Below are 25,472 nucleotides of genomic sequence, written 5' to 3'. Positions count from 1 at the left end.
TAAAAAAAAAAATCAAGCAAAAAAGCTTAAGTTCGGCCCGGTCGAACTTTGAATACCCTCCACCATTTGGAACTAATTTGGCAATTCTCAAAAACAATAAAATCCGGCATATATAAAAAATATGCAAAATTTCACGATTTGTTCGGAAACAATTCTACACAAAATTCCATATCGAAAAACCACTTTCGATTTTTTTAAGTTTCGCGACTTTCTAGAGGCTTTTCCCAAAATTTTCTTTCATAAAACCTTTCCACTGCAATTACAAATAACCGAAAGAAAATTCGAGACAAATCGGCCCTGCCGTTTTCAATGGATGTGTAACTATACTGTTTAGACTATAATATAATAGGCGTGACCAGTTCCTCTGACTCTAAATAGATACTTAAGGTTGGAGGCAGAGTCAGAGTATTCTAACTTTCAAACAGATATCTTCATTATTTTGGCAAATATAAGAATTTTAGGTAAATAGAAAAAAATGGGCGTAAAAGTGGGCGTGGTCAAATTTTCTTTGCATTAAAACCTAAAGAACATTTGCAAAAACAAATGTTCAAAACGGCCAATCCGTTTTCAACTTATTTCATTACCAACAACATTTGATGTTTATATATGTATGTATAGATGTGAAAGTTTAATTTTTGTTGCACAGTACTTCTACAATTACTCTCTTTGTTTTTTGATTTTTTTTTTTTTTGATCGAACATCAGACGTTGGTCAGACGGAACTAATCGTGTATTAAATGTGCTATTTTGAGAGATAACCGACACAACTTCTCCTCGTTCTCTGTTAAATCGGCCGCTTAGTTGTTCTACGGCATCGGTTGAGTGAAGGAAATTTGCAAATTTTGGCCGTCGGCGACGTGTTGAGGTGTAACAAACGTAATTTATGTACGTTTTTACTAGGGACCGGTTGTTTTTTGCTATTATCTTACGTTCGAACCATTGCATTTAAAATATTAAAAAAAAAATCCAGTTTTGCATAATTGAAAATGGAAACGGTGGCCGATTCAAAAGTTAGTGTAGACGTTGTGGAACCTCGACAATGTGATGATGAAGACTCTACTTTAGATTCAATACTAGTTCGTATCGGCCAATTTGGAAAATTTCAAGTGATAATATTTTTGTTAATTTGTTTGCCCATGATGTTTAATGCAATATTTTCTGTGACTTACGTCTTCACAGCCAGTTCCGTAGTTCATAGGTAAATGTGACGTACTGGGGTACATGTTCTTCTTATCAAACTTGTTTTAATTGCTCTTCAAGCGTGTTGTACAAAATAATGGACACTCAACCAGTTACTGATAACTACTCGAACTAATCAATCCTATTTTTTGCACTTGAACTTTTTGTAGAAAATAATCTTAAAGCCCAAAAAATTGTTTGAAACAATATAATTCGTTTTTAGATGTAATATTTCAGAATGTGATACCGCAAACAGTCAGTATGATGAACCATGGACGGATTTTACAATTCCAATGAAGGGTTCAAGTTTGGATCAGTGTAAACGTTATGCCAGCATTGCGGATGCGAATACAACCACCACCACTTCAACGAGAGTGTTTGATGTTGTAGCTACAGAGCAGGAAGATACGGCCGTGTGTACAGTCAATGACTTTAATCGAGACCAAATCGAAACCTGTCCCACAGACAATTTTATATTTCGAGATAAAGAAGTCACGATTTCGAACGAAGTGAGTAATAACACGTCATTTAGTGGGTATGTTGGACATTCCGTAGCATAGATGGGGTATTAAAGTGGGTCATGTTACCCACGGTTACCCATGGAAACATATGTTTTTGAAACATATGAAAGAACCGTTCTTCACAACATTTATTTAACCAATTATCGCCATTATCAGATTCTGGCAAACAATTATATTTTAATTGAATAAGAACCTTGAAATTGGAAGATTTTATTGCGGGATTTTAAGGATTTTGTCTTAATTTCAAATTATTTGGCAGAAGTTTGTTAATTTAATAAATTAGCCTAGAACAAAATACCATTTCGACAACTAGCATCGATTTATCTTGTATTACATTGTATTGACACAAGACAATCCCAACATACCAAAATGGCTCGAACATTTTCTAATATTTCCTCAAGAATTTTTCAAGCATAAGGCTTTTGTTCTTAAGCTTATTGTAATATTATTCTCAAGCCTTTTGGTATGTTGGGTAACTTAAGAACATAAGCATTGAGTTTGAAAAATCTTGAAATAACATTTAAAATGTTTGTGTAACAAATATAGAACATTCGAAATTGAACCCTTACTCATAAGCTTATACTTGTAATTGTAGAATAAGCTTACGAAAATAATATTATAGGGTATGTGTGCCTAAGTTCGGCATGTCCAGTAGTCGGCACTTTTTATTTTTAAGCCCAAATAAATGAAACTATTATAACTAAATGTATTTTGTTTACTTCAAATATATTGTCAGCTATCTTTGTGTACAATTTCGCTAAGAAAAGATGATTTATTCTAATAAAAATTAAATTTTTGTCCGTGAAGGTCCTCAACAATCCATATTATTAAGAAAAGTACAATAAAGACGTCGAATCAGTTAAACTAAACAAAAATGTTATATTTTAATGAATTAATTTATTATTATTATTAATTATTCTTACAAAAAATTGGTATGACGACTGTTGGAACATGCCATACCGACAATTAGCAAGTGGTACCGACTACTGGAAAAAAAGCATTGTTTTAATAAAACTACAAATTTATGAAATTTAATAAAAAATTATTAAACCTTTATTTATTATTGCAAAAACTATACAAAATTTCGAATCTGAATAAATTAACTTTGTAATAATTGAAAAGTTCCCCTCAGAATGGTGAGCGATTAAAAACTCGAAAATCCTAAAAGTGCCGACTACAGGTACACTTACCCTATTAAGTTTATTTTTGTAATGGTAGGGTAAGTGTACCAGTAGTCGGCACTTTTAGGATTTTCGCGTTTGTAATCGCTCACCATTCTGAGTGGAACTTTTCAATTATTACAAAGTTAATTTATTCAGATTTGAAATTTTGTATAGTTTTTGCAATAATAAATAAAGTTTTAATAACCTTTTATTAAATTTCATAAATTTGTAGTTTTATTAAAACAATGCTTTTTTGCCAGTAGTCGGCACCACTTGCCAATTGTCTGTATGGCATGTTGCAACAGTCGGCATACCAATTTTTTTGTAAGAATAATTAATGATAATAATAAATTAATTCATAAAAATATAATATTTTTGTTTAGTTAAACTGATTCGACGTCTTTACTGTACTTTTCTTAAGAATATGGATTGTTGAGGACTTTCACATACAGAAATTTAATTTTTATTAGAATAAATCATCTTTTCTTAGCGAAATTGTACACAAAGATAGCTGACAATATATTTGAAGTAAACAAAATATATTTAGTTATAAAAGTTTCATTTATTTGGGCTTAAAAATAAAAAGTGCCGACTACTGGGACATGCCGAACTTAGGCACACTTACCCTATACAATTTTTATTTTTTTAATTTTTTTATTTAATGTCAATCCCAGCTGTCACTGCCTCCTGTGGCCTTGAGACCTAGACGCTTTTTCCCCCTATTTGAGCTTCTGCATTTTCTCCACTAAAAACACTTCTATTGAATTTTTGCAACTTTTTTTATGTATTCTGTCTGAAATGAGATTGAAATTATATATCACACAGATTCTCAGATTTAGTATTCAAAATTACCTTAAGAATTCGGTCCGGAAATGGGTGCTAAATTCCTGTGATTTTGCTTTTTACCAAAAGAAAACCATTTCTATCTGACAATTTTTACAGAAATTCAAAACAAATTTGTCAAAAAAGTACAAATTTGAGATAAGTTTGTACACCATAAGTGTTTCTCAAGCATAATTATGGCAAACTATTTTTAAATTATTACTAGCTGGCCGGTCCACGTTGTCGGCCCGTACTTTAAGTCTTAAATTCATATTTTTTAAAGCACATTAAATCAGAGATCTGATTTATGTAAGCGGCACAATTTTTATTATAAGCAATGACTCCATAGTAATTTCTAAATAGAAATAAATATTGAATAGCTTGATCTTATTTTTCAGCCATAGGCCTTAATTTCAGTGTAATCCAATATGATATAGAACATCTGTAATAACCCCATGTAAAAACTCAGCTCAATGTTTGGTATTGTAAAGAGCTTAGCAACATTTTCCATTCAAATGAGCTGTAATTTGGAATTTGTATTTCCAACGTTTTAATTGTCTTGTCATTTAATTATGCCTTTGAAGATCCCATGAAGTTCATATTTGATTTAACGATTTAACAAATGTTTGTTCCCGTGCTGCTTTTTAATATTCGTAATTTTTTTAATGTTTCTGCCACAATTTCCGACTGAATGAATCTCAGTTTTGACAGTTTGAAGTTCGTAATAGATACTACAGCATAAGACAGAAAATTGTCTGTGCATGTTCACGTCTTCGTATAGCCCCCATATAACGGTACCTCCCTATATTCGCTACTTTGTTGATTTTAGCGACATTATTTACCGGAATTGATTCAAATTTGGCATTTGAAGTTCGTAATGGATACTACAACCTAAGGCAGAAAATTGTCTGTGCAGATCCACGACTTCGTATAGCCCCATATAACGGTACCTACCCATATTCGGTATTTTGATGATTTTAGCTACATTGTTCCCGATTTTTTTAAGTTTCGCATTTGAATATTGCAATGGCTTATGACAAATGTTACCTTTGCAGGTCCACGTCTTCGTATAGACCCTAATATATGGCTACATTTCGTATTTTTAAGATTTTAAAAAAATGTTTAACGGATTTTATTTTTTGAAAATTGCGACATATTTTTTCTTAACCTTTTTTCATAATTCTATTCGTTCAGTCTTTACACTCTATTTCACTTAAACATATGATTGCATTAGGCTACCTTTTTAATTCTACCATGATTGTATGACTGATTTTGTAATAATCTGTATTGTCACATATCAAAATGTATTATTTTGACAAACAATAATAATGAAATGGACTTAAGGCCCGATTACACATAGTGTTAAAGTCGTATGTAAAACGACTTTTTTCACAATTTTCTGTAGTATTTTTAAAGCATTAGACGCTTTCCACAATTTTTAAACAAAAAACAGCCTTTGCGTACAAATTAATATAAATATTCTTAAAGTATCAATTTAACATTCTGGTAACATGGGCAGTTAAAGTTACACAAAACTACTCAACAGAATAAATGAAATAATAAATACCTGTGTATTTAAATGTATAATGTTCGCGCCGCCATTTTAGTTTGTAAAGATTATAGTTTATTGACTGTTGTAATTATACGATATTCCAGTTTAAAAGTCTATACTTTGTTCAAAAAGGATTCCTTGCAACTAAAGTCAGTCTAACAGTAGCTGTAAACTTTAAATTTAAATTAAATTTTCAAGATAGCAATGCCACCGAACTACTCTTTACATTTTTATCTATAACTATATAAAGGTAGTACTTAACCGTATGTTCCTGAAATTCTTAAAATATATAAACTTTTACTGGTATTATATATATATATATATATATATATATATATATATATATATATATATATATATATATATATATATATATATATATATATATATATATATATATATATATATATATATATATATATATATATATATATATATATATATATATATATATATATATACTTAGAAAAGTGATCCTAATTCCAAACTTTCCGAATAAAACCCGTAGTTGGGGGATGACGAACATTTGGCGTAAAGAAATCTTGCTGCAAGGTGTTTAGTTTTGTCCACTTCATTATTGAGCGGATAAAGAGGACAGACCTACACAACTTCCCTTTATGACCGGAATCATAAGTGTCATCAATTTATCATACTTTAGAAGTAGCACAGACATATAAATATTTCATATACCTGTTTAGGTAAGACCATATACAATTCCATTACCTCATACTCTTCATTATAATGTTTCTAGTAGCCCCCATTTATAGGTTTGACTATTTTACTATTACTATTTTGGTCAGATATAGGTTTAGCTGCCATACATATGTTTCATCCGATTTCACATTTAATTCCCCTACGTCCGTAATATGCACTAACAATGATATTAGGTATAAGATATCAGATATCCTTTTCTGCCAAGAGACCATCCTGAAATGGTGTGAATTGTCAAAACCAGGCCAACCGTTCTTTATTTATAAGTGTTGTACCTAAAATCACTTTCATTTATATATAGAAGTAGCTGACCCGATCCGCGTTTCTGACCCTTAGTTTTAGCTCCAAATTGTAATACTTATTTTTAAGAAAATTAAAATCTGAAAATTAAATTAAATTTCATTTCTGTTTCTGATTGAAAAAATAGCTTATAATTTGATAAAAAGATATTGGCTCTCACTACAAATATGAATGGTTACGCCCTAATCTTTGGGAACTCAGGGAGTAAAATACTATGTCGATTATAGTTTAATCTGCCCATCTGTCTGCCCGTCCGTGCCTTGTGATAATGAAATTGATCGCATTATTTAAAATAGATGTTTGGAACTTTGCACTGATACATACATCATTCTTACGATGGATGATATTTAGGGAGTCAGTTTCCGCTTAGACATAGCCCTCAATATAATACCACTATTTGACACTCATCATTTTGGATGTTTCTGCCACAATCCGACCTAATAAGCTCAATATTTTGCTTTGCGAAATTTTTCCCGGTAATAATTGTAAAAACACTGGCTAACCAAAGTAGACAGAAAAGCCTACTGACAAACTTAAAAAAAAAAACTATTTTTACTATTTTCGAAACTACCCTCTTAATTTATATGCAAATAAATCAAATTTGGTAAGATATAGCTATAGCTATCATATATATGTTTCATCCGATTTATGGTTTTGAGTCCCTCTCATGAGTAATATGCACTCTAGAAGAATGATATTTGGTACCGGACATCGGATACTGCTCGACAATACCCCTGTCAAATTTTATTGAGATCCGTTGAGATTAGGATATAGTTCCCACTTATATCTTTATCCGATATCAGGTTTATTTTGCACCAAATGACTAATATCAGCCTAAATGGTTTGAATTTTGGCAATTACGACTGAATTTATCTTATAAACCAGTATTTCAAATTTGGTGTAAATCGTTTCTGCTATAGCTATATCTTCAATATATGTGTTTTATCTGATTTGGGGTTAAATGTCCCTCACACGCGTAATTTGCATACGACAACAATGATTGTTGGTACCAGATATCTTATAAAGGTCGGAAATATCTTTGTCAAATTTTATCGAGAACGGCTAAGATTCGGATTTATTTTCCATATATATCCTAAATCCGATTTAAGGTTTATTGTGCAAATAATGGCTAATATTAGCCCAAATGGAGTGAATTTCGGGACTTACGTTATCATTTTGTGCAACTCGCCTTCGATATATACATTTTTTTGATATAATGCTTCTCAAGTTATATCATGCACTCTATAGCAAACTATAACTGCTCTAAAGCCAAATGTTGATAGATGGTATGATCTACTTGAAATAAATTCTTTTTCTACGGGAACTCTACTAAATACGAATAGTGATGTAGGGTATCATATAGTCGGCTTTTCCTTACTGGTTTAATGTAACATACTTGGACTACATTTATATTTTTACATTTATTTTCTTCCCTTGAGAAAAATATGCCACGTAATTTTCTCAAGGTTAAAAATACTTGTAATTTAATAATTTTAAGAAACACACATTGTTTCTTTTATTACTCACACGACCCATTCTAATGTATAATTATTTTAACACCGTAATGAGGCGAGTGGGAAAATTGCTGATAATATTTAGTCTTAATCAGACACTACAAAAGAATGATGATGTCAATAACCACAGCATGCGAATGAAATTCAAAATAAATTAATAAGTTAATTGAATTAATGTTGTTGTTTAATAATCCAAAAGTATATGACGTGTCTCTTCCCATTAAGATCATTACATTAAGGGACAAGGCAACAGTTACACTTTTGAAATAAACTACACTATTTCAGGATAGTCTAAGCCGGTGCGAGTAGTTGACCGTTTTTACGTTGTAAATTTAAATTATTTAGTACTTTTCAATAAATTAATTTGGATTGAAATAAAGTCTGACAAAATTTAAATAAGATGTATCTAACTAAGTTATTAATATATTTAGTTCTGCCTTCAAAATTGTCAATTTTACTAAACCCTACAACACTATGTGTTGGGGGTATTATAAGTTTGATTGACCAAAAATTATGAAACACCTCGAAATATTGGTTTCCCACATAGGAAAGTATATATGGATCTTCCTATCCCATCCGTCCGTCCGTCTGTCCATGTTTATTTGTAATCAAGCTACAGGACGCAATTGTGGCCCAATCCTCACGAAATTCAAAATGAAGGTGAAGTTAGGGTCAGAATTTTGGAGATGATCGCACAATATTTAGGGGTTGAAATGGACCAGTGATTTTGCAGTTTCTCTATAGGCCGTAATTATGAACCCATAGACGCAGAAATTTACATGGAGTTAGAGTTCAGGGCTGGGCTAAGCTAACCAATTTGAATGGTAATCGTAATATATTTAGCGGGTAAAATATACCATAACTTTTATGACAAAAATACGAAAATTTTCACTAAACCACGAATATTTTTAACCCCGGCCAAGTTACAAATTAATTAAAAGGTCACTTCTGACCATTAAAGAGATGCTTATAGCCAAGATATCGGATATGTAGCAAAATGGGTACAATATATATGTAAAAGAAATAGATCTTAGTTATTCTCCTTATAAGTCAAGAACCCCTGACAGATTTTCACAATTCTCGTCAATTCGGAACGGTCTCTCGCCAGAAAATGGTAATATCTAAGAAAAATCGAGTAAAAATATGACAATAAAAAAGTGAATATTTTTTGTTACATTTTTTTCAATTTTTGTCATATTTTTCAGCGCATGCGATTTTTTCAATTTGACTTACAGTTAAGAATTGTAAATTTTCTAAAGTTTTTCTACACCCTGCAACACCATGTGTTGAGGATATTATATACAAGTCGCAATTATCGTGCGATGATCTCGAAATTTTGCATGGGGTTAGAGTCAGAATTAAAGCCTACTTTGTTTGGGGATTAGGGGTTCAAATGGACCAAAAAATTAAAATTTTCCTGATTTTGCAGTCACTCTACAGGTCACAATTAAAAACTAATCGACACGGAATTTTGAATGAGAAGAGAGTTAAGTACAGGGAAAAGTGTAGCATTATGGATGACATTGGATTATATTTAGCTGTAAAATAGGCCACAACTTTCGTGAGCGATAGTTTTGAATACGGTGTGTGAATGACGGTGTGCGTAAATATACTACAAATGCCCCGGTCAAAAAGCTAAGGGTAGGGCTCTGTGACATCATTTCAAAAAGGAAATCTTCCAAAATGGTTTTGGATATAGGGGGCTTCCAACATATTGTAGTGTTGTAGGGTATCAAATGGTCAGTCCCGCACCATCATAGTCTTTGCTTATTTGTTTTTTTTAACCAAAGGTTCGAAATTTGATGTTTTGGGAGGTTTTAGAATACCTAAAATGGGGTGTTTTGAACTACATTTAAAATAAATTTTCAATATCGGGTGTATTTTTACATGAGTTTTCAACCGATTAAAAATCTTGAAAAAAGCTCGAAATAACCAATAACTTAACTAAATTATTATATTGGTTCGATAGGATGTCACCCGATGTAATATAATCAAAAGATAAAGCCAAATGACGTGCTGAAAACTAAACCTTGAAACTTCTTCTTGTAAAAATTTGAGTGAATAAAATAAAAAAAATCATTTACTTAGTACAGCACTAAAAACGGAAAACCAATTTTATTATTTTCTATTCACAGTTCAACATTTTCTGCTCGGATGAATGGAAGCTGTCATTAGTGGGTACCCTTAACAACATAGGACAGTTTGTCGGTATTCCAATTGGAGGATTTATTTCAGATCGGTAAGATATTAATATCTATAATTCCACAGGTTTTGTGAAACAGCGCGTACTTACATTGCCATATTAAACATCCATTTATTTCAAGAATAATATATAATAAGAAACAAGCAAAAAAGCCACAAGCGAAAACGCTGTCATATGGGAGATATACGATATCGTGAATCTATATAAACAAGAATTAGAATTTTACGCTGATCATGAATATATATACTGTGTTGGGTCTAAAATTATTATTTCGAAGAGTTACAAACGGAATGACGAACTTAATATACCCTCCGAACTTTTTATACCCTCCACCATTTGGAAAGTAAGGACACGTTGTCTCATATAGAAATTACTCTGCTAAAGAAGTAAAATTCTTTACGAAATCCAAATACCGAATTTTAAGTAATTCCTTTCGAAAATGTAGCTAAGCAAAATACAGAATAACATATAAAACCCACATGGACCTGTATAAACTACGTTCTGTCACAGAAAATAGAATCCATTATCAACTCTAAATTCTAGACTTTAAACTATTGCCGTGGAAAGTGTGGCTAAAATAGTCAAAATACTGTATATGAGGAGGTAACGTTATATAGACAATATTCTGACACAGGAGGAAAATCCCGTTATGCCGAATTTGAAATTTCAATAGACAATGTTGCTAAATTGTACGAAATATCGTAATACATAAATAGAAGGTACAATTATGTGGATGCTTGACTTGCCTGCAGACAACAGAATACAACTCTTTGCAAAATCTTAGTGTTTTTTCCTTCGAATGCCGTTTGGTCTCTATCGTAATTACAACGAACGGACGCGTGGGGCTAAATCGACTTAAAATCGTATGCTGATCAAAAATGCTTTCTTTGGCCTAAAATTAATATTTCGATATGTTACAAATTGAACTACAAGCGTAATATACCCTCTATACTACTACTATGGAGGATATAATGAAAAGTAATACCACTGTACAAAAATACAATGTATAAATTCAAGATGAAGTATAGTAAGTCATTAAGAACTTTTAACAAAATACAAGGTACCCACTTAAATATAAGTGTTTGCAAATAAAAAAAGAAAAAGAAGTAAACATAGGCTACAGTCAGGCGGGGCCGTAAATGGTATCCTACACCATTATATTTGGAGGTAGAGTTTAATAGATTGAAAGTTTAATAGACCCTTTTGACTAAAATAACCGAATACATCATGATGTTGGAATACGATTAAAAACATTTCAAATATAGAGGATCGTTCACTAATTTTCGATTGTTAGGGTAACTGTTTTTAGTATTTATTTCCAATGTAATATTTCGAGGCTATTCAAATTGCTGGGTCAAATGAAACTTATAATATCCCCATAACAGAGTGGTGTAGGCACTAGTGCATACTATAAAGCATTTGCTTGGGTATATTTATGTTTGTTAATTCAATTGAACACAATTATAAAGGTCTTTCAAACTGAAGATCTCATTATTTAATTTAAAACTCAGATGTTGTCATTATTATCCTCCTCCTTTCGCACAATCCGCAAAGATCGGAAACCAACATTTTCCATAAACCTCGATAGAACATATGACGACACAATGGTCAGAAGGAAGTTTGTGGTTTCGCCTTTCATTATTGAATGGAAATGTTGGTATTTCTCATACAAAATTCATGGTCCACTTTTCCGATTATCATAGGTAGGTAGGTTTTCCTTGTTCTTATCTCTAACTTCACGCAATACTAAAATAGGGTTTTAAAGTATTTTCGTACCATTAATACGTAAAAACGTGGCCAAATCCATTAAAAATTACATCGAGTGGGCAGACAAAATATGATAATAAACAAAATCCTTTATAATGTAGATTTATTACCACAGACGAACAGACCGAAATGTGCAAACCGTCTTAGAATTTTACGTCGATTCAAATAAAAGATAAAAAAAACTGCAACAAAGTCAAACGCCATAATTTTTACATTTTTTCCTAATATTATTGAATGAAAGCAAAAAAATGTCGGAAATAACATCAAATTTTAGAATAAGTTTAGATTGGTTCGAATTGGTCACCTTTGGTACGAAGTATGGCCTCCAAACGGCCAATGAAACACGCTGCCCGAATGTTGCTTTGCGGTACTTTGGCTAAATCTCGGCAAAGCGCTTGCTTGAGGTGATCGACATTTTGGTATTTTCTAGTGCCAACCTTGCTTTCCAAAATACTCCAGACACAATAGTCCAAGGGTATCAGGAGATTATGGTGCCCATTGTGCGCTGGAAATGAAGCGAGGAATCTAATTTTGTAACCATTCTGTGGTGGGGAGTGCTGAGTCCTGTTGGAATGTCCAAGGCCAAAATGTTTGCGTTCCCAAGGCTATAATACACCCTCCAGAATATTTTCGCGATAATATTCGGCATTTATTTGATGCCTCGGTCGATTAATACGAGCGACCATCAGCTGTTATGGCGACCCACACCATCACCATGGCCGGCGATTGAGATCTGGTGGCCAACCGAAGGTGCACATTTTCAGCTGACCTCTTTGGCAAGTAAACACGATAATTTTGTTTATTTACAAATTGCTGGACAACGAATGTTTTGCCTTCGGAAAAACCAAATTTTCACCACTTTTAGCCAAGCGACTCAAGCGACTTTCGATCAAGTCGCTCCTTTAAAATGTAGATTGATTATCACAAACTAACAGACCGAAATATGCAAATCGTCTTAGAATTTTACGTCGATCAAGAATATAAATACTCCAAGGGTTCTGATTTATTATTTCTATGAGTTACAAATGACATGACATACTTAATATACCCTCCCGTTAAATTCAGTCAAATTGAAAAAAATATTTTTTTGGGTGACACTTAAATTATGTTGATTAAATTCGGTATTTGTCACATGTGCCCACCAAATGTGAAATTAATTCCTCAAATCATTGGGATACATAATTCGACTATTTTAAAAATTCCAAATATCAAGGTCCCTTTCATAATTTATGGTTGTTTGGGGGTTATAATTACTATTTCAATTTATAAAATAAAGGTCGCATATTCATCATTTAGTTATAGTTTTTAATAATTACTCGTATCTATTTCAAAACATTTTTTGGTTCGCATTTTTTAAACATTACACAAAAATGGTTTAAGTAGTCCGAAAAAAAATATTTTTTTTTTATGGAATATGAATTGATCAATTGATAGGTTGTAATTTGTTTTATTAAATTGTTATCCGTAACCAGATAGATTGATCGTTTCGTTCTTATTAGATTATTGTTTCATAACTATCCAATTATCTACTTTCACATTTAGTTATGGACGCCGCACGGCTTTGGCTTTTGGTGGATTTGCAGCAGCTGTTTTGGGTATTATACGTTCATTTGCAACCTCCTATACGTATTTTGTGATATTCGAGTTTCTGGACAGTCTAGCATCGAGCCCCCTGTATTCTGTTTGTTTTATAGTGGGCATCGAATTGGTAGGTCCGAAGCGACGAGTTCTCGCCTGTAGTTTAGTCACAATATTTTATGCTGTGGGCGAAATGCTCCTGGCCATATTTGCAAAATACTTCCAAAATTGGAGGATACTTTTGCGCATTATGTACATACCCGCCTTGGTGTTATTCGTCTATTTCTGGATATTACCGGAAAGTGTCCGCTGGCTATTGAGTCAAAAGAGAGAGGAAGAAGCCAAAAATATACTGAGACGTGCAGCAAGGGTTAATAAGCGAGACCTACCCGAACACTCATTGGACAAATTGATTCTGGCAAATCGTGAAAAACTGACCAACACAACCGAAGGAAAATTTCCCATAAAGTTGGCATTTACAAGTTTGTTTTGGCGCATCGCCAATTGTTCGTTCTGTTGGATAGTCAACGTCCTGGTATATTACGGCCTCAGCTTAAATGCAGTTCTCCTGGATGGAGATAAATACAATAACTTTGTGTACATAGCCATGGTTGAAATACCAGGGTTCTTGTTGCCACTCGTTATAATGGATCGTTTTGGTAGAAGGCGTTCGTTGTTCGGTTGTATGTTTATAAGCGGACTGTGTTGTTTGGCAACCATATTTATGCCAAAAGGTAAAAATGTTCGAACCGAGTGAGCGATTTTTAAAAACTGAACCAATTCTATTTTAAATTTTTCTTTACAGACGCAGCAATTGGCCAACTGATTTTGTTTCTGATTGGAAAATTGGCAATCACTGCCAGCTTTCAAGTATTATACTTCTTTACATCGGAGATATTCCCCACCAATTTGCGCAATAGCCTGTTATCGTTTTGTTCGATGATGGGAAGACTGGGATCAATGGTGGCTCCACAAACACCACTTTTGGTAAATATATGTTTTCTATTCGGTTTTTTATTCTTATTTATGGTTTCATTTTCCGTTATTTTAGGCAAAATATTATGAAAATGCTCCGGCGATACTATTCGCAACGACAGCTATTGCAAGCGCCTGTTTATCACTATTATTTCCCGAAACGACGAATTTAATCTTGCCAGCTACTATGGAAGATGCGGATAAAATAGGAAACTCGAAGGAAAAGGAAGCTCGTTCTAATGATGTTCAAAATACACATTTATGATAATAATAAAAATATTTAATAGTTGTTTTAAAATTAGTTTTTACGGTTTTTGTTTCTGTTTTTTTTTTTTTTTTCTTAGTTCTAAAGTACATCTTTTCTTAATTGACATAAAATTTTTGGTCAGTTTAACGATGTCCAACCACCCGTATTTCTGACATTCTGAAAAGATATCATGCGTAGCGTTTCCCAACAAATGCTGTTGTGATGTGACGTTTTAGTGAACTAATTTTAAAACCGCATTGGTTTAAAAATCATACTACGAAAATCTTTAATATTGGTCCATAATTTGACATAACTTTGATATACCGGGCGAGGTTATAACAAAAAGATAATTCAGTATTTTTCTGGGTTTTATAAAACTGTGATCCCAAGGGAATTAGCTAATATGCTCTTACAGTAGCAAATTTGTTCTTACAGGTTCCAAACATGTTGGTTGTTGTTATTTTCTTGAGTTGGAAACTATGAATCTATTCAATAATATTCAACCGATAACCAAATAATCTTGCAACAATGGCCCATAAACTTTTAGGGGTATAGCTCTGCAATTTTATGTATGCTGAGATTAGATAGCCAGCAATAACAATCCCCAAAAATCAAAATGTTTTTTGGAAGCTAACTTTTTGAACAAAGCAAATATTGAAGACAATAACAAGGTTCTAGCCACGCGGACTGTTAAACTATACCATGTCTTATCACGTAGCTATTTCATAACAAGTTAAAAGGCAGTAAGTTCGGCCGGGCCGAACTTTGAATACCCTCCACAATTAGAAAATTTTTTAAAAAAAATAAAATCCTTAAAAAATTCTGTTAAATTTTAAAAATACCGAATATATCCGTTTTATTGGGGTCTATACGACGTGGACCTACATAGGCATTGTTTGTCATAAGCCATTACCATATTCAAATTCGTAAACTTGAAATAAACGGTGAATAATGTGGCTAAAATCATCAAAATATCGTCTATATGGAGGTAGCGTTATGGCGGGGCTGTGCGAAGACCTGGACCAGCATAGACAATTATCTGTCATAGGCTGTAGCATCCATTACGAAGTTCAACTAGGACATCTTAAGCAATTTCGGTGGGTATTGTACCTAAACTCGTCAAAATCCCGAATATAGGGAGATACTGATATATGGGGCCTATACGAAGACCTGCATAGACAATTTTTTGTCACAGACTGTAGATCCCATTACGAACTTCAAATACGATATCTCAAACAATTTCGGTGGACAATGACGATCAAATCATCAAAATACCGAATATTGGGAGGTACCGTTATATGGGGGCTATACGAAGACGTGGACCTGCATAGACAATTTTCTGTCATAGGCTGTAGTATCCATCACGAACTTCAAATGCCAAATTTGAAACAATTTCGGGTAATAATGTCGCTAAAATAATCTGAATGTAGTATACTTTTCGAACTTCAAATACCAAATTTGAAACAATTCCGGTGAATAATTTCGCTAAAATCATCAAAATACCGAATATCGGGAGGTACCGTTATATGGGGGCTATACGAAGACGTGGACCTACATGGCCCATTTACGAACTTAACCTGCCTACTGGAAAAATAAACATGTGTGCAAAATTTTAGTCTTCTATCTCAAATCGTTCGAAAGATAGCGTGATTACAACAGACAGACGGACATCGCTAAACGACTAAGAATTTTAAGCTGATCAAAAATATATTTACTTTGTTGGGTCTGACATGAGTATTGCGAGGAGTTACAAACGGAATGACAAAGTTTATATACCCTCCATAGTATATGGTGGAGGGTATAAAAAGGTACTTTCATGGGCCGATGTTTATTTTAAATTAAGTAAAAAAATATTTGGGTAGCTATTGCGATATCTTCTTATTATGATAATGTTGACATGATTACATTATGAATGGAACAAAATATCAGCAAAGTTTGGCGACACGCCTCCATCCGTCGCACAGTGATCCCAGGTTGTAACAGAAATCGAAAATCGATAACAACAATCGTCTAGAAAAACACTAAATTTCATTATTTTAAATTTTGTCTCAAAACGGGAGTCTATACGGAATTGTGTCAACCACTTGTGATAGAAATATAAGATTTTGCGCATAACTGTCTTTTGTCTGCTGGTAGATCAAGCAGATAATGGTTCACATGAGTGCACATTTGCATATAGCACCAGGGCTACTAGATAAATTTCATGAAAAATTGTCAATTTTTCTGAAAAAAAATCGGCATAATCGGGATTTGCATTTTTAAAAATCGGCAACTTCTAATTTATAAATAAAGACATTTTTAAGGTATATAACAAACCAAAAAAAAAATTATTTCAATAAAAAAGGATAAATTCAATTATTCATAAAAAATAACATAATAGATTGATTTTTCTACAAAAAATGTAGATTTTTCTAAAATTCATTGTTATGTTGTACATTAGTGAGATCTTTAAGACTTATATATAACACAGTGTATTAAGGTCAACTAGTATAGGTTTTTATTACACATTTTTATTACAATCCCTTTCCAATGAATCATTATCAAGTGAGCTCCTAATTTTAGTTTTGGTAAGGTTTACCTGACTAAAAATTCGCTTTACATTTGCTGTGGAGTGTGGAAGAATCATAATTCTTTGTACAAATTTGGATAAAACTGGAAAAGCCAAATTGAAATCCCCACGTTTAATTTCGAAAACTTTCCAAATTTTCTTCAGCATTTTCAAGAATTTCTTCAAAATTCAAAAAGTTTAACTCCCTAAACTCGGAGTCTAAAGTTTGTCTTTCAGTTTCTAAAATAAAATCTGGGAATTCTTTAAAAATATCTAGAAAATAATTATTCTACTTCATTATTCTTCCAGGATCAATAAGTTTTAAGCATTTCAATGAATTTAAATTAAAATCAAAACGTTTTAATATTTAGTTTGCAAGTTCTATATAAAAAAATTAATGCAAGTGCTAACTATTTTGTGTAACTCATTTTTGGGAAGCTTAGTTTCTGAAAGTATATCTTTTGCATATAAACCTAAATATACTCCATCATATTCTAAAAAAATTTCTTATAACATCAGATTTTATTAAATTACTTAAGACGTTTCTAAAAAGTAGCTCCATTTCATTATGCAAATTATGAATTTCGGTTGATTCTTTTTGAAATAATTTGTTGGTGTTATTAATAAGGTTGAGAATATACTTTAAAAAAGACAAATATATTTTATTTGTTTCGTTTAGATTTTCTAAAACGACTTTGGCTGTATCTATTTGATCAACATTGGCAGTAAAGGAGAAATATATTTTTAGTGGCTCATACAAATCAAGTATCCTTACAACTACTGATTCAAGTGATAGCCATCTTGTTTGGCTAGGATGTAACATTTTTCTTGGATTGAGATCCATCAGTTGTTGTATGTCTTCAAATTAGCCAAGGCGTTTCGGACTATGACCAATGTAATTGTAAATGTTTCGTGCCCAAGTTTCTATTTCGGATGGCAATTGAAGACAAGCATAGGCATTATGAACAAATTAGGAATCTTTTTTTTTTAAAGTTGAGCCACAAAATTGTACTTTCCCGTCATTACGGCGGCACCATTTTTTGTAAAATGGTCCAAAATTAATCCATGTAAACTTTTTGCGTTACATTCCGAATGAACTTTTAGCAAAGAAAAAATCATGAATTTCAAAATTTAAACAAACGCGAACGATCAAACACAATGATTTGTTCTTTGATAGATCTGTAGACTCATCTATACATGAAGAAAATTGTTGTTTTCTAAAAGTTTACAGATATTTAAAAATTGTCGTTTGCCCACGACATTATTTATAATGGCAGTTGCCTTTGTTTTTCCTAATGTCATATTGGTGCACATTCTTCGGACAAAGAGCTTTGACAAACCTTCGTTATATGGTCCGCTCTACTATAAATAAGGCAATCCTTATTTCCGCCTTCTTGGTCGCATTTTGTTCCACATAGAACGATTCTGAGATTTTCTTTTGCACCAATATAGCGTTTGCAGCAGCTAAATATTTTTTTGTTTTTGAATAAGCCAGTAAGTCACATTTTCCCGAAGTAGCTTTCAACTGCACTTTACACAATTTACAAACTAAAAAATTGTTCCCCATTTCTGCCCAACACTCCGTATCAGAGTCAATCCATTGTGATTTGTGCTTGCGTCTTCTGTTTTGTTCCTGCTGGACACTTGATGAACAAATATTTTCTTCGTCTGTGTTTTTTTTTTTTTTTTTCTATAAAAAAACAAACATTCAACAATCTTTGTACAAAAACATATATCTCAGACACTCTTAAAGTATATACCTTTTCGTTTTGTCAAGTATTTATCTATATTTAATTAATAATTTAACTTTATGAAATACACCACCAATTTTATACTTGTGCGCACTTTTTTTTACCGGTTTATTCGTTACTTTTATACGTTTGTAAGGTATTAAAGTAAAAAAGTTGACAATTTGTGTCGATTGTTGAAATATCGTCAATTCTGGGGCAAAAATCGGCATGTCCCATTTTTAGAGTGACAAATTTCAAAATGCCGATAAATCGGCATAAATGTTAGTCCTGTATAGCACCCACATAATGATATTCACGGATACTCGCTACATATGTACGTATTTTCGTATATTCCGTACGTATTTTCGTATAGCCCGCAATCTAAAATGTTCAACTAATGCTTAGTTCGTGAATGATAACACTTAGATCATGTCTGATTTGAAAGATAAATTGTTTTATCCTGCCGCTAATATGGTTGTGTATACTATTGGACAACTCTGGGAATTATTGCGACATTACATTGAAATTCATGGAAATGTTGCAGAATGTGTGAGAAAATTGAGTGCAGATTTTAGAAGAGGAGAAGCAAAGTCAGTTCCGCATGTAAACAAACAAAATTGTATTGCATTTGGGGCACACAAAACGAGTAACTGTTTGGGGCGGATTTTGGTTGTAATTGTATCGTTTTTCTTCGAAAATAAGTAAGAAGTGGCTGTTACGTTATCGGGCTTTTTTGAACGAATATTCAAAAAACAATTCATTGAAAAATTCATCACAGAATATGTATCCCTGATTTTTCAATTTTCACAGTACTTATGTCTGCCGTTATTGTGAACTAGCCCGAAGAAGGCCGAGTTGTTTGGATAAGGCCAGAAAAGACGCCAAATCACACGCGGTTCAAAGGAAATGAAAACACCCATATACATATTACTTTCAAACAAGTAAAAAACAATTAAGTTAATACCCTCTACCATTTTGAAGGTACTTGACAATTTTCAAAAAAATACCGTTTAAATGAAAACAGTAATATGGGGGCTATACGAAGACGTGGCCTGCATATGTGTTTTACATTGATCCAGCATATATAGGGTGGGATGAAAAAACTGCAACCAACTTCAGACTGCTGTCATTTCTAAGCCAAACGTCCGACAGCTGTTTTCCAGTGACAGCTCTTTATATGTTTACAAGCGTACAAAATCGTTTTGGTATGAATTTTCCAGAAAAAAAGCATTTAAATGCGAATAAATCTTTTGTGTCCCATACTATCGCTCGTTACCGTGATACTGGTAGCGTAGAAGAAATGGTTCGAAAAGTAAAGATACTGGTAGCGTAGAAGAAATGGTTCGAAAAGTAAAGAAGCGACTTCATCGAAACCTGCGACGCGGTGGCCGAAAAATGGCTCGTGAATATTGAAAAATGAGCTCGGGTAAAGCCATTGAAATTCCAAATAGTTCAAGAACTTACACAGCAACCGAAAGAAAATAGAGTCAAAAGAGCTAACGAGTTGCTTCGCTTGGCCGAAAGTGGTGAACTACTGAATTTGGTTTTCTCCGATGAGAAAACATTTGTTGTCCAGCAGTTTGTAAACAAACAAAATGATCGTGCTTACTTGCTAAAGAGGTCAGCTGAAAATGTGCACCTTCGGTTGGCCACCAAAACTCAAGCGCCGGCCAGGGTGATGGTGTGGGTCGCCATAACAGCCGATGGTCGCTCTCGATCGTGGCTAGAGAACAAATGGCAAATATTATCGCGAAAATGTTCTGAAGGTGTATATAAGCATTGGGCATTTCAACAGGACTCAGCACCATCGAATTCAGTACGCGCCACCCAAGAATGGTTACAAAATGAGGTTCCTCGCTTCATTTCCATCGCACAATGGCCACCAAAATCTCGGGATACCAATCCGTTGGAATATTGTGTCTGGAGTATTTTGGAAATCAAGGTTGGCACTAAAAAATACCAAAGTGGCGATCACCTCAAGCAAGCGCTTCGGCGGGAAATGGCAAAATACGGCATAGCAACATTCGGGCAGCGTGTGACGATTTCATTGGCCGTTTTAAGGCCATAATTCGTGCCAAAGGTGACCAATTCGAACCAATCTAAACTTATTCTAAAATTTGAAGTTATTTCCTACATTTTTTTGCTCTCATTCAATAAAATTTAAAAAAAAATGTAAAAATTATGGCGTTTGACTTTGTTGCAGTTTTTGTTTTATCTGTATATACTTTGTACTGCCTAACATAAGTACTTCGAGGAGTTACAAATGGAATGACAACATTCATATACCCGACATAGTATGGTGGAGGGTATAAAAATGGGGCCTTTAAAACAATATTACACACGACCTTAGACTACAATTACTGCAAAGTTGTGCAGATGTCGATGGTACTGGTTCCTGCTAAGTGGTTGTTAAAATATGTGACTAAAATCACCAAAATTTAAGATAATTAGAGGAATTGCCTTATGAGCGATAAAAATTTTAGAGCCTATTTTAGCAGTCGTCTGTCACAAAGAGAGTATTCATTACAAACTCTACTTGCCGAATTTTAAGCGACTTCAGTGTATTCAATTTATGGGTAAAATCATCAGAATGCTGAATATCTGGAAGTACCGAAGAACTAGCTATTATAGGAAAACGTGAACCTATATAAACAATGTTCTGCCACAGGAGGTGCAACCCGTTACAATCTCTAAGTACCGAATTTTAAACAATTCCGCTTGAAAATGTGTCTTAAATCGTCACAATCGGGAGGTACGCTTATATCGAGGCTATAAGACAATGTGCACTCATATAGATAATATTCTGCCTTAGGAGATGAACCCGTTACAAACTCTATGTACCGAATTGTAAACATTTCTCTTAGATTTGATATATATTCTTGATCACCTTAAAATTCTACGTCGATTTAGCCCTGTCCGTCTGTTGTAATCACGCTAGAGTCTAAACGGTATATTGCGTAGATTTGTCTTTTGTTTGCAGACAGGTCAAGTTCGAAGATGAGCTATATCGAAAACGTTTTGACATAACCTCTATATAATTGTATTTGCACCACCCCATAGTCGGTATAACGGTTATTCCTCATATTCTGTATTTAACCACATTTTTAACGCAATAATTCAAAATTCGGGTTTAGAGTTCATAACAGATCCTACCCCCTCAGGTAGGATATTGTCTATATAGGTCCTGGTTTTCGTATATATCCTAATTATCGTATCTCCCGATCTTCGCTATTTAACTATTTTAGGCACATTTTTTAACCGAATAATATAAAATTCGGCATTTTGAGTTCGTAAGGGTTCTACTTTCTGTGGAAGAAAATTTGGTATTTACAGTTAATAACGGTCAGCGTTGTTCTACGACCCTATTCTTAGCTTCCAAATGGCGGAGGATATAAAAAGTTCGACCCGGTCGTACTACTTGTTATAATTTGTTAATGTCCAAATGATTTGCACTTATTTGTGCAAAGAAAATCCCATCACATTTAAATTATTAATTCAAAGGGTTTATTATACACATGAATGCTACTTCCTCCTTATTATAGGGTGCATCCCGCAGTTGACAAAATGGGCAGATTGATTCAGCTTGAGAAGTAATAATTATGGAAATATTTAGAGATTGTTTGGGATTACTTGCTACAATTTCAAAAAGGTTATGTATAATTAAGTAACAGTGAACATTTCTTTCTCCGGTTTCGGTTCGCTAAGGTAAGAACACCAAAACGACAAAGCTGCACACCCTGCTTTATTAGGTAAACATTTTAGGTGAAGTCTCAATGCGAGATAATATTATTTCAGGCCTTGACATTTCTATATGTGTATGTGTATATTATATTTAAAAACCATTATTTTGGAATATGATAAGAGTGCATTGGTGCATATATAAAAGCCTAAGCGGAACATTGACTAAGACCAGTCTTCAGCTTTCGAGGATTCTGAACAGTTCTAAGCATGAAGTTTGCAATAACGATTTTAGTCTGTTTAGGCTTCGCAGTGGCGGCCACAACATTGCCAGAGTTCAGAATTGCCAATAAAGGTTTCTTAGAAAAACAAAAATTTCTTCTCGAGATAGTCTATCGTGTGACGGATCCCTTGATGTTCGATGAATGGATTAAGCTAGGCACCACATTTGTCACTGACAGATCTTACTATAAGGTAAGTAAAAATGTGTACATTCATTCATATATGTATTTAAAGAGCGTTTTGAATCATTCCTTTATTCACATTAGCACTATGATTACCACATGGAAAAATTCTGGGAATCCTACAAGCTGAAAACCCTCTTGCCTAGAGGTGAATTTTTTGGTGCACTTGTCGAGACTCACCATAAACAAGCGTGGGGACTATTTAATTTCTTCTACTTTGCCAGGGATTGGGAAACATTCATGCACAATGTTTGCTGGGCTCGTATGCATGTTAATGAAGGCTTATTCGTGTATGCCCTTAGTATGGCGGTTATTCATCGTGAAGATCTTAATGGTTTGGTACTACCATCCATCTATGAAATTTTTCCACAACATTTCTTTACAAGCGACTTCATCTACAAGGCTGAGAAGTACGACTATAGTGTTTGGAAAAAGCAGACCATGTACGAACTGGAATATCAGCAACATTTTGAGGGAATGGATTTGTATAACCACAGTTATTATGGGGACCACATAAAGGAATGGAAAATGTGGCAATGGTGGAAACAGATGGGTCTCGACAAACACCATTGGTATGCCGAAGACAACTATATGCTACGAGAGACTATCCATGAAGTTAATCAAGACCCGAAAGGGAAGATCTTGCTGAATGATCTGAAAATGTGGTGGATGCCTGCCGATTACACTCGCGACATTGATTTCTTCAATAGGGAATCGGTCCACTCCTACTTTACTGAGGATGTAGGCTGGATGTCATTCTGGTATTACTTGAATATGGATCAAGCATTTTTCTTGGACTCTGAGACCTTCGCTTCGAATGGGCGCCGCGGAGAGTTTTGGCTTTACGCCGTCCACAAAGTTATGTCTCGATATTATATGGAACGATTGTCGCATGGCTTTGGCGAAATTCCCGAATTTTATTGGATGCAGCAAATTGAACATGGTTATAAGCCTCAATTGGTAGCTTGCAATGGCATTGGGTACAGTTATCGGCCAAATTACTACGATTTCAAAACATATGCCAACCTTGAAATGTTTAACAAAATTCAAAATGCATTCCAACGCATCTACGATATAATTGACATGGGCTACTATCGTATGCACGATGGCCAGATCATTGATCTACGACATGAAAATGCACTGGAGCATATAAGTAATTTGGTGCAGGGCAACATTGATGTGTTCGATAAGTACTTCTTTAATTACTACTATTTGCTCAGTCACATGTTTATATCGCAGGTTGGCAAAGGTGACATCGAAGTCAGTCCAAGTGTAATGCTTAATTATGAGACCATGGTTCGTGATCCATATTTCTATGTTTTCCACAAAAAAATAGCAGATGCCTTCTTGCGTTTCAAAGGTCAACTGGAGCCATACTCCAAGGAGGAACTTATGTTTTCTGGAGTGGAAATTAAAGAGGTGCAGGTAACCGAATTAGTTACATTCTTCGATTTAGTGGACTTTGATCTGACAACTTTGCGAAATGATAAGATGATTTTCCAAGACGGTCGTTTGGTGTGGGACAAGATGCTTTTGGCCAGGCAAATGCGGTTAAACCACAAACCCTTCGGTTTTAATTTAACTGTTGTATCCGACAAAGATCAACAAGCTTTAGTTCGGATATTCCTTGCTCCCAAGCATGATGAATTTGGAAGAGCTCTTAGCCTGGCAGATAACCGTGAAAACTTCCTAACACTGGGTAAATTTGCTATTGATTTGAAAGCAGGCATGAACGTGATTAGCTACAATTCGGATGAGTTCTATTGGACCCAAAAAGATCGCACAACATACACTGAATTATACCACAATGTGATGATGGCCATAGAAGGCAAATACAAGTTCCCAGTTTATGTAAGGGAAACATATTGTCTGTTCCCGAATCGTTTAATTTTGCCACGTGGATGGGAAAAGGGGATGCCAATGACAATGTTCTTCATGGTAACCGGATATGAAATGCCCAATGTGGAGAAATCGCAACTCAAGACGTCGTATTCTTGTGGTTTTGGGTATGGCGGACGTTTCACCGACGACAAACCTTTGTTCTATCCATTCGATCGTGATATCTCCGAAGAGGAATTCTTTGTGCCAAATATGTATTTCAAGGATGTGGAAATCTATCATCATGATTATTTCAAAAAGTATATGGAACCGAATTACCAAATGGAAGGGAAATTTGATTACACCTTACTCAATAGCTTCTATACCAAATGAGATTATGTAAATGTGATTATTTCTTGGGATATGTAAATTAAAGTAATCTTGAATTAATTTTATTTTTAAAAGAGATTCGGAGCGGTTTTTAGGCCGCCTTTTTTAATTCCAATTTGCAACTGACTTCCAAATCTACTTAACTCCAAATGTTTCCTGCTTATTCTATTGGTTTTGTATAGGTCTGCATTTCTTTATGATCACGCCATTGTTAATATGATGAGCTGGGAAATTTTCATCACTGGGAAGGTGTTGCCGTTATTTCTTTTGACTCATGTTCCATATTTTGACGGCGCCAATAGAATCTAGTGAT

At 33.8% G+C, this 25,472-nt stretch overlaps 2 protein-coding genes across 2 annotated transcripts; both read left to right on the top strand.

Annotated features, from left to right (window-relative positions):
- The first annotated feature begins 778 nt into the window (after positions 1-778).
- LOC101891346 (solute carrier family 22 member 3) lies at positions 779-14,585 on the top strand. Its single transcript, XM_011293696.3, has 6 exons — positions 779-1,197; positions 1,402-1,687; positions 9,897-10,000; positions 13,274-14,043; positions 14,115-14,296; positions 14,361-14,585. The coding sequence occupies exons 1-6, from the start codon at positions 986-988 to the stop codon at positions 14,547-14,549; spliced, it is 1,743 nt and encodes a 580-aa protein (XP_011291998.1). The 5' UTR covers positions 779-985; the 3' UTR covers positions 14,550-14,585.
- An 8,112-nt stretch (positions 14,586-22,697) lies between these two features.
- Positions 22,698-25,237, top strand: LOC101891177 (larval serum protein 1 beta chain). Its single transcript, XM_005182262.4, has 2 exons — positions 22,698-22,961; positions 23,036-25,237. Exons 1-2 carry the CDS (start codon positions 22,758-22,760, stop codon positions 25,160-25,162), a joined length of 2,331 nt encoding a protein of 776 aa, XP_005182319.1. The 5' UTR covers positions 22,698-22,757; the 3' UTR covers positions 25,163-25,237.
- The last annotated feature ends 235 nt before the right edge of the window (positions 25,238-25,472 follow it).

Source organism: Musca domestica, unplaced genomic scaffold (assembly GCF_030504385.1).
Source record: "Musca domestica strain aabys unplaced genomic scaffold, Musca_domestica.polishedcontigs.V.1.1 6, whole genome shotgun sequence".
Classification (NCBI taxonomy): domain Eukaryota; kingdom Metazoa; phylum Arthropoda; class Insecta; order Diptera; family Muscidae; genus Musca; species Musca domestica.
Note: the sequence above shows the minus strand (reverse complement) of the source record. Positions and strands in the feature narration are given on the sequence as shown.

Excerpts from the sequence above, each read along its gene's own strand:
- LOC101891346 (XM_011293696.3), top strand. The coding sequence starts at position 986 with ATGGAAACGGTGGCCGATTCAAAAGTTAGTGTAGACGTTGTGGAACCT. Across the intron at positions 1,688-9,896 it reads AAGTCACGATTTCGAACGAA|TTCAACATTTTCTGCTCGGA; the intron begins GTGAGTAATAAC and ends TTCTATTCACAG. Across the intron at positions 10,001-13,273 it reads GGAGGATTTATTTCAGATCG|TTATGGACGCCGCACGGCTT; the intron begins GTAAGATATTAA and ends TTTCACATTTAG.
- LOC101891177 (XM_005182262.4), top strand. The coding sequence starts at position 22,758 with ATGAAGTTTGCAATAACGATTTTAGTCTGTTTAGGCTTCGCAGTGGCG. Across the intron at positions 22,962-23,035 it reads CTGACAGATCTTACTATAAG|CACTATGATTACCACATGGA; the intron begins GTAAGTAAAAAT and ends TATTCACATTAG.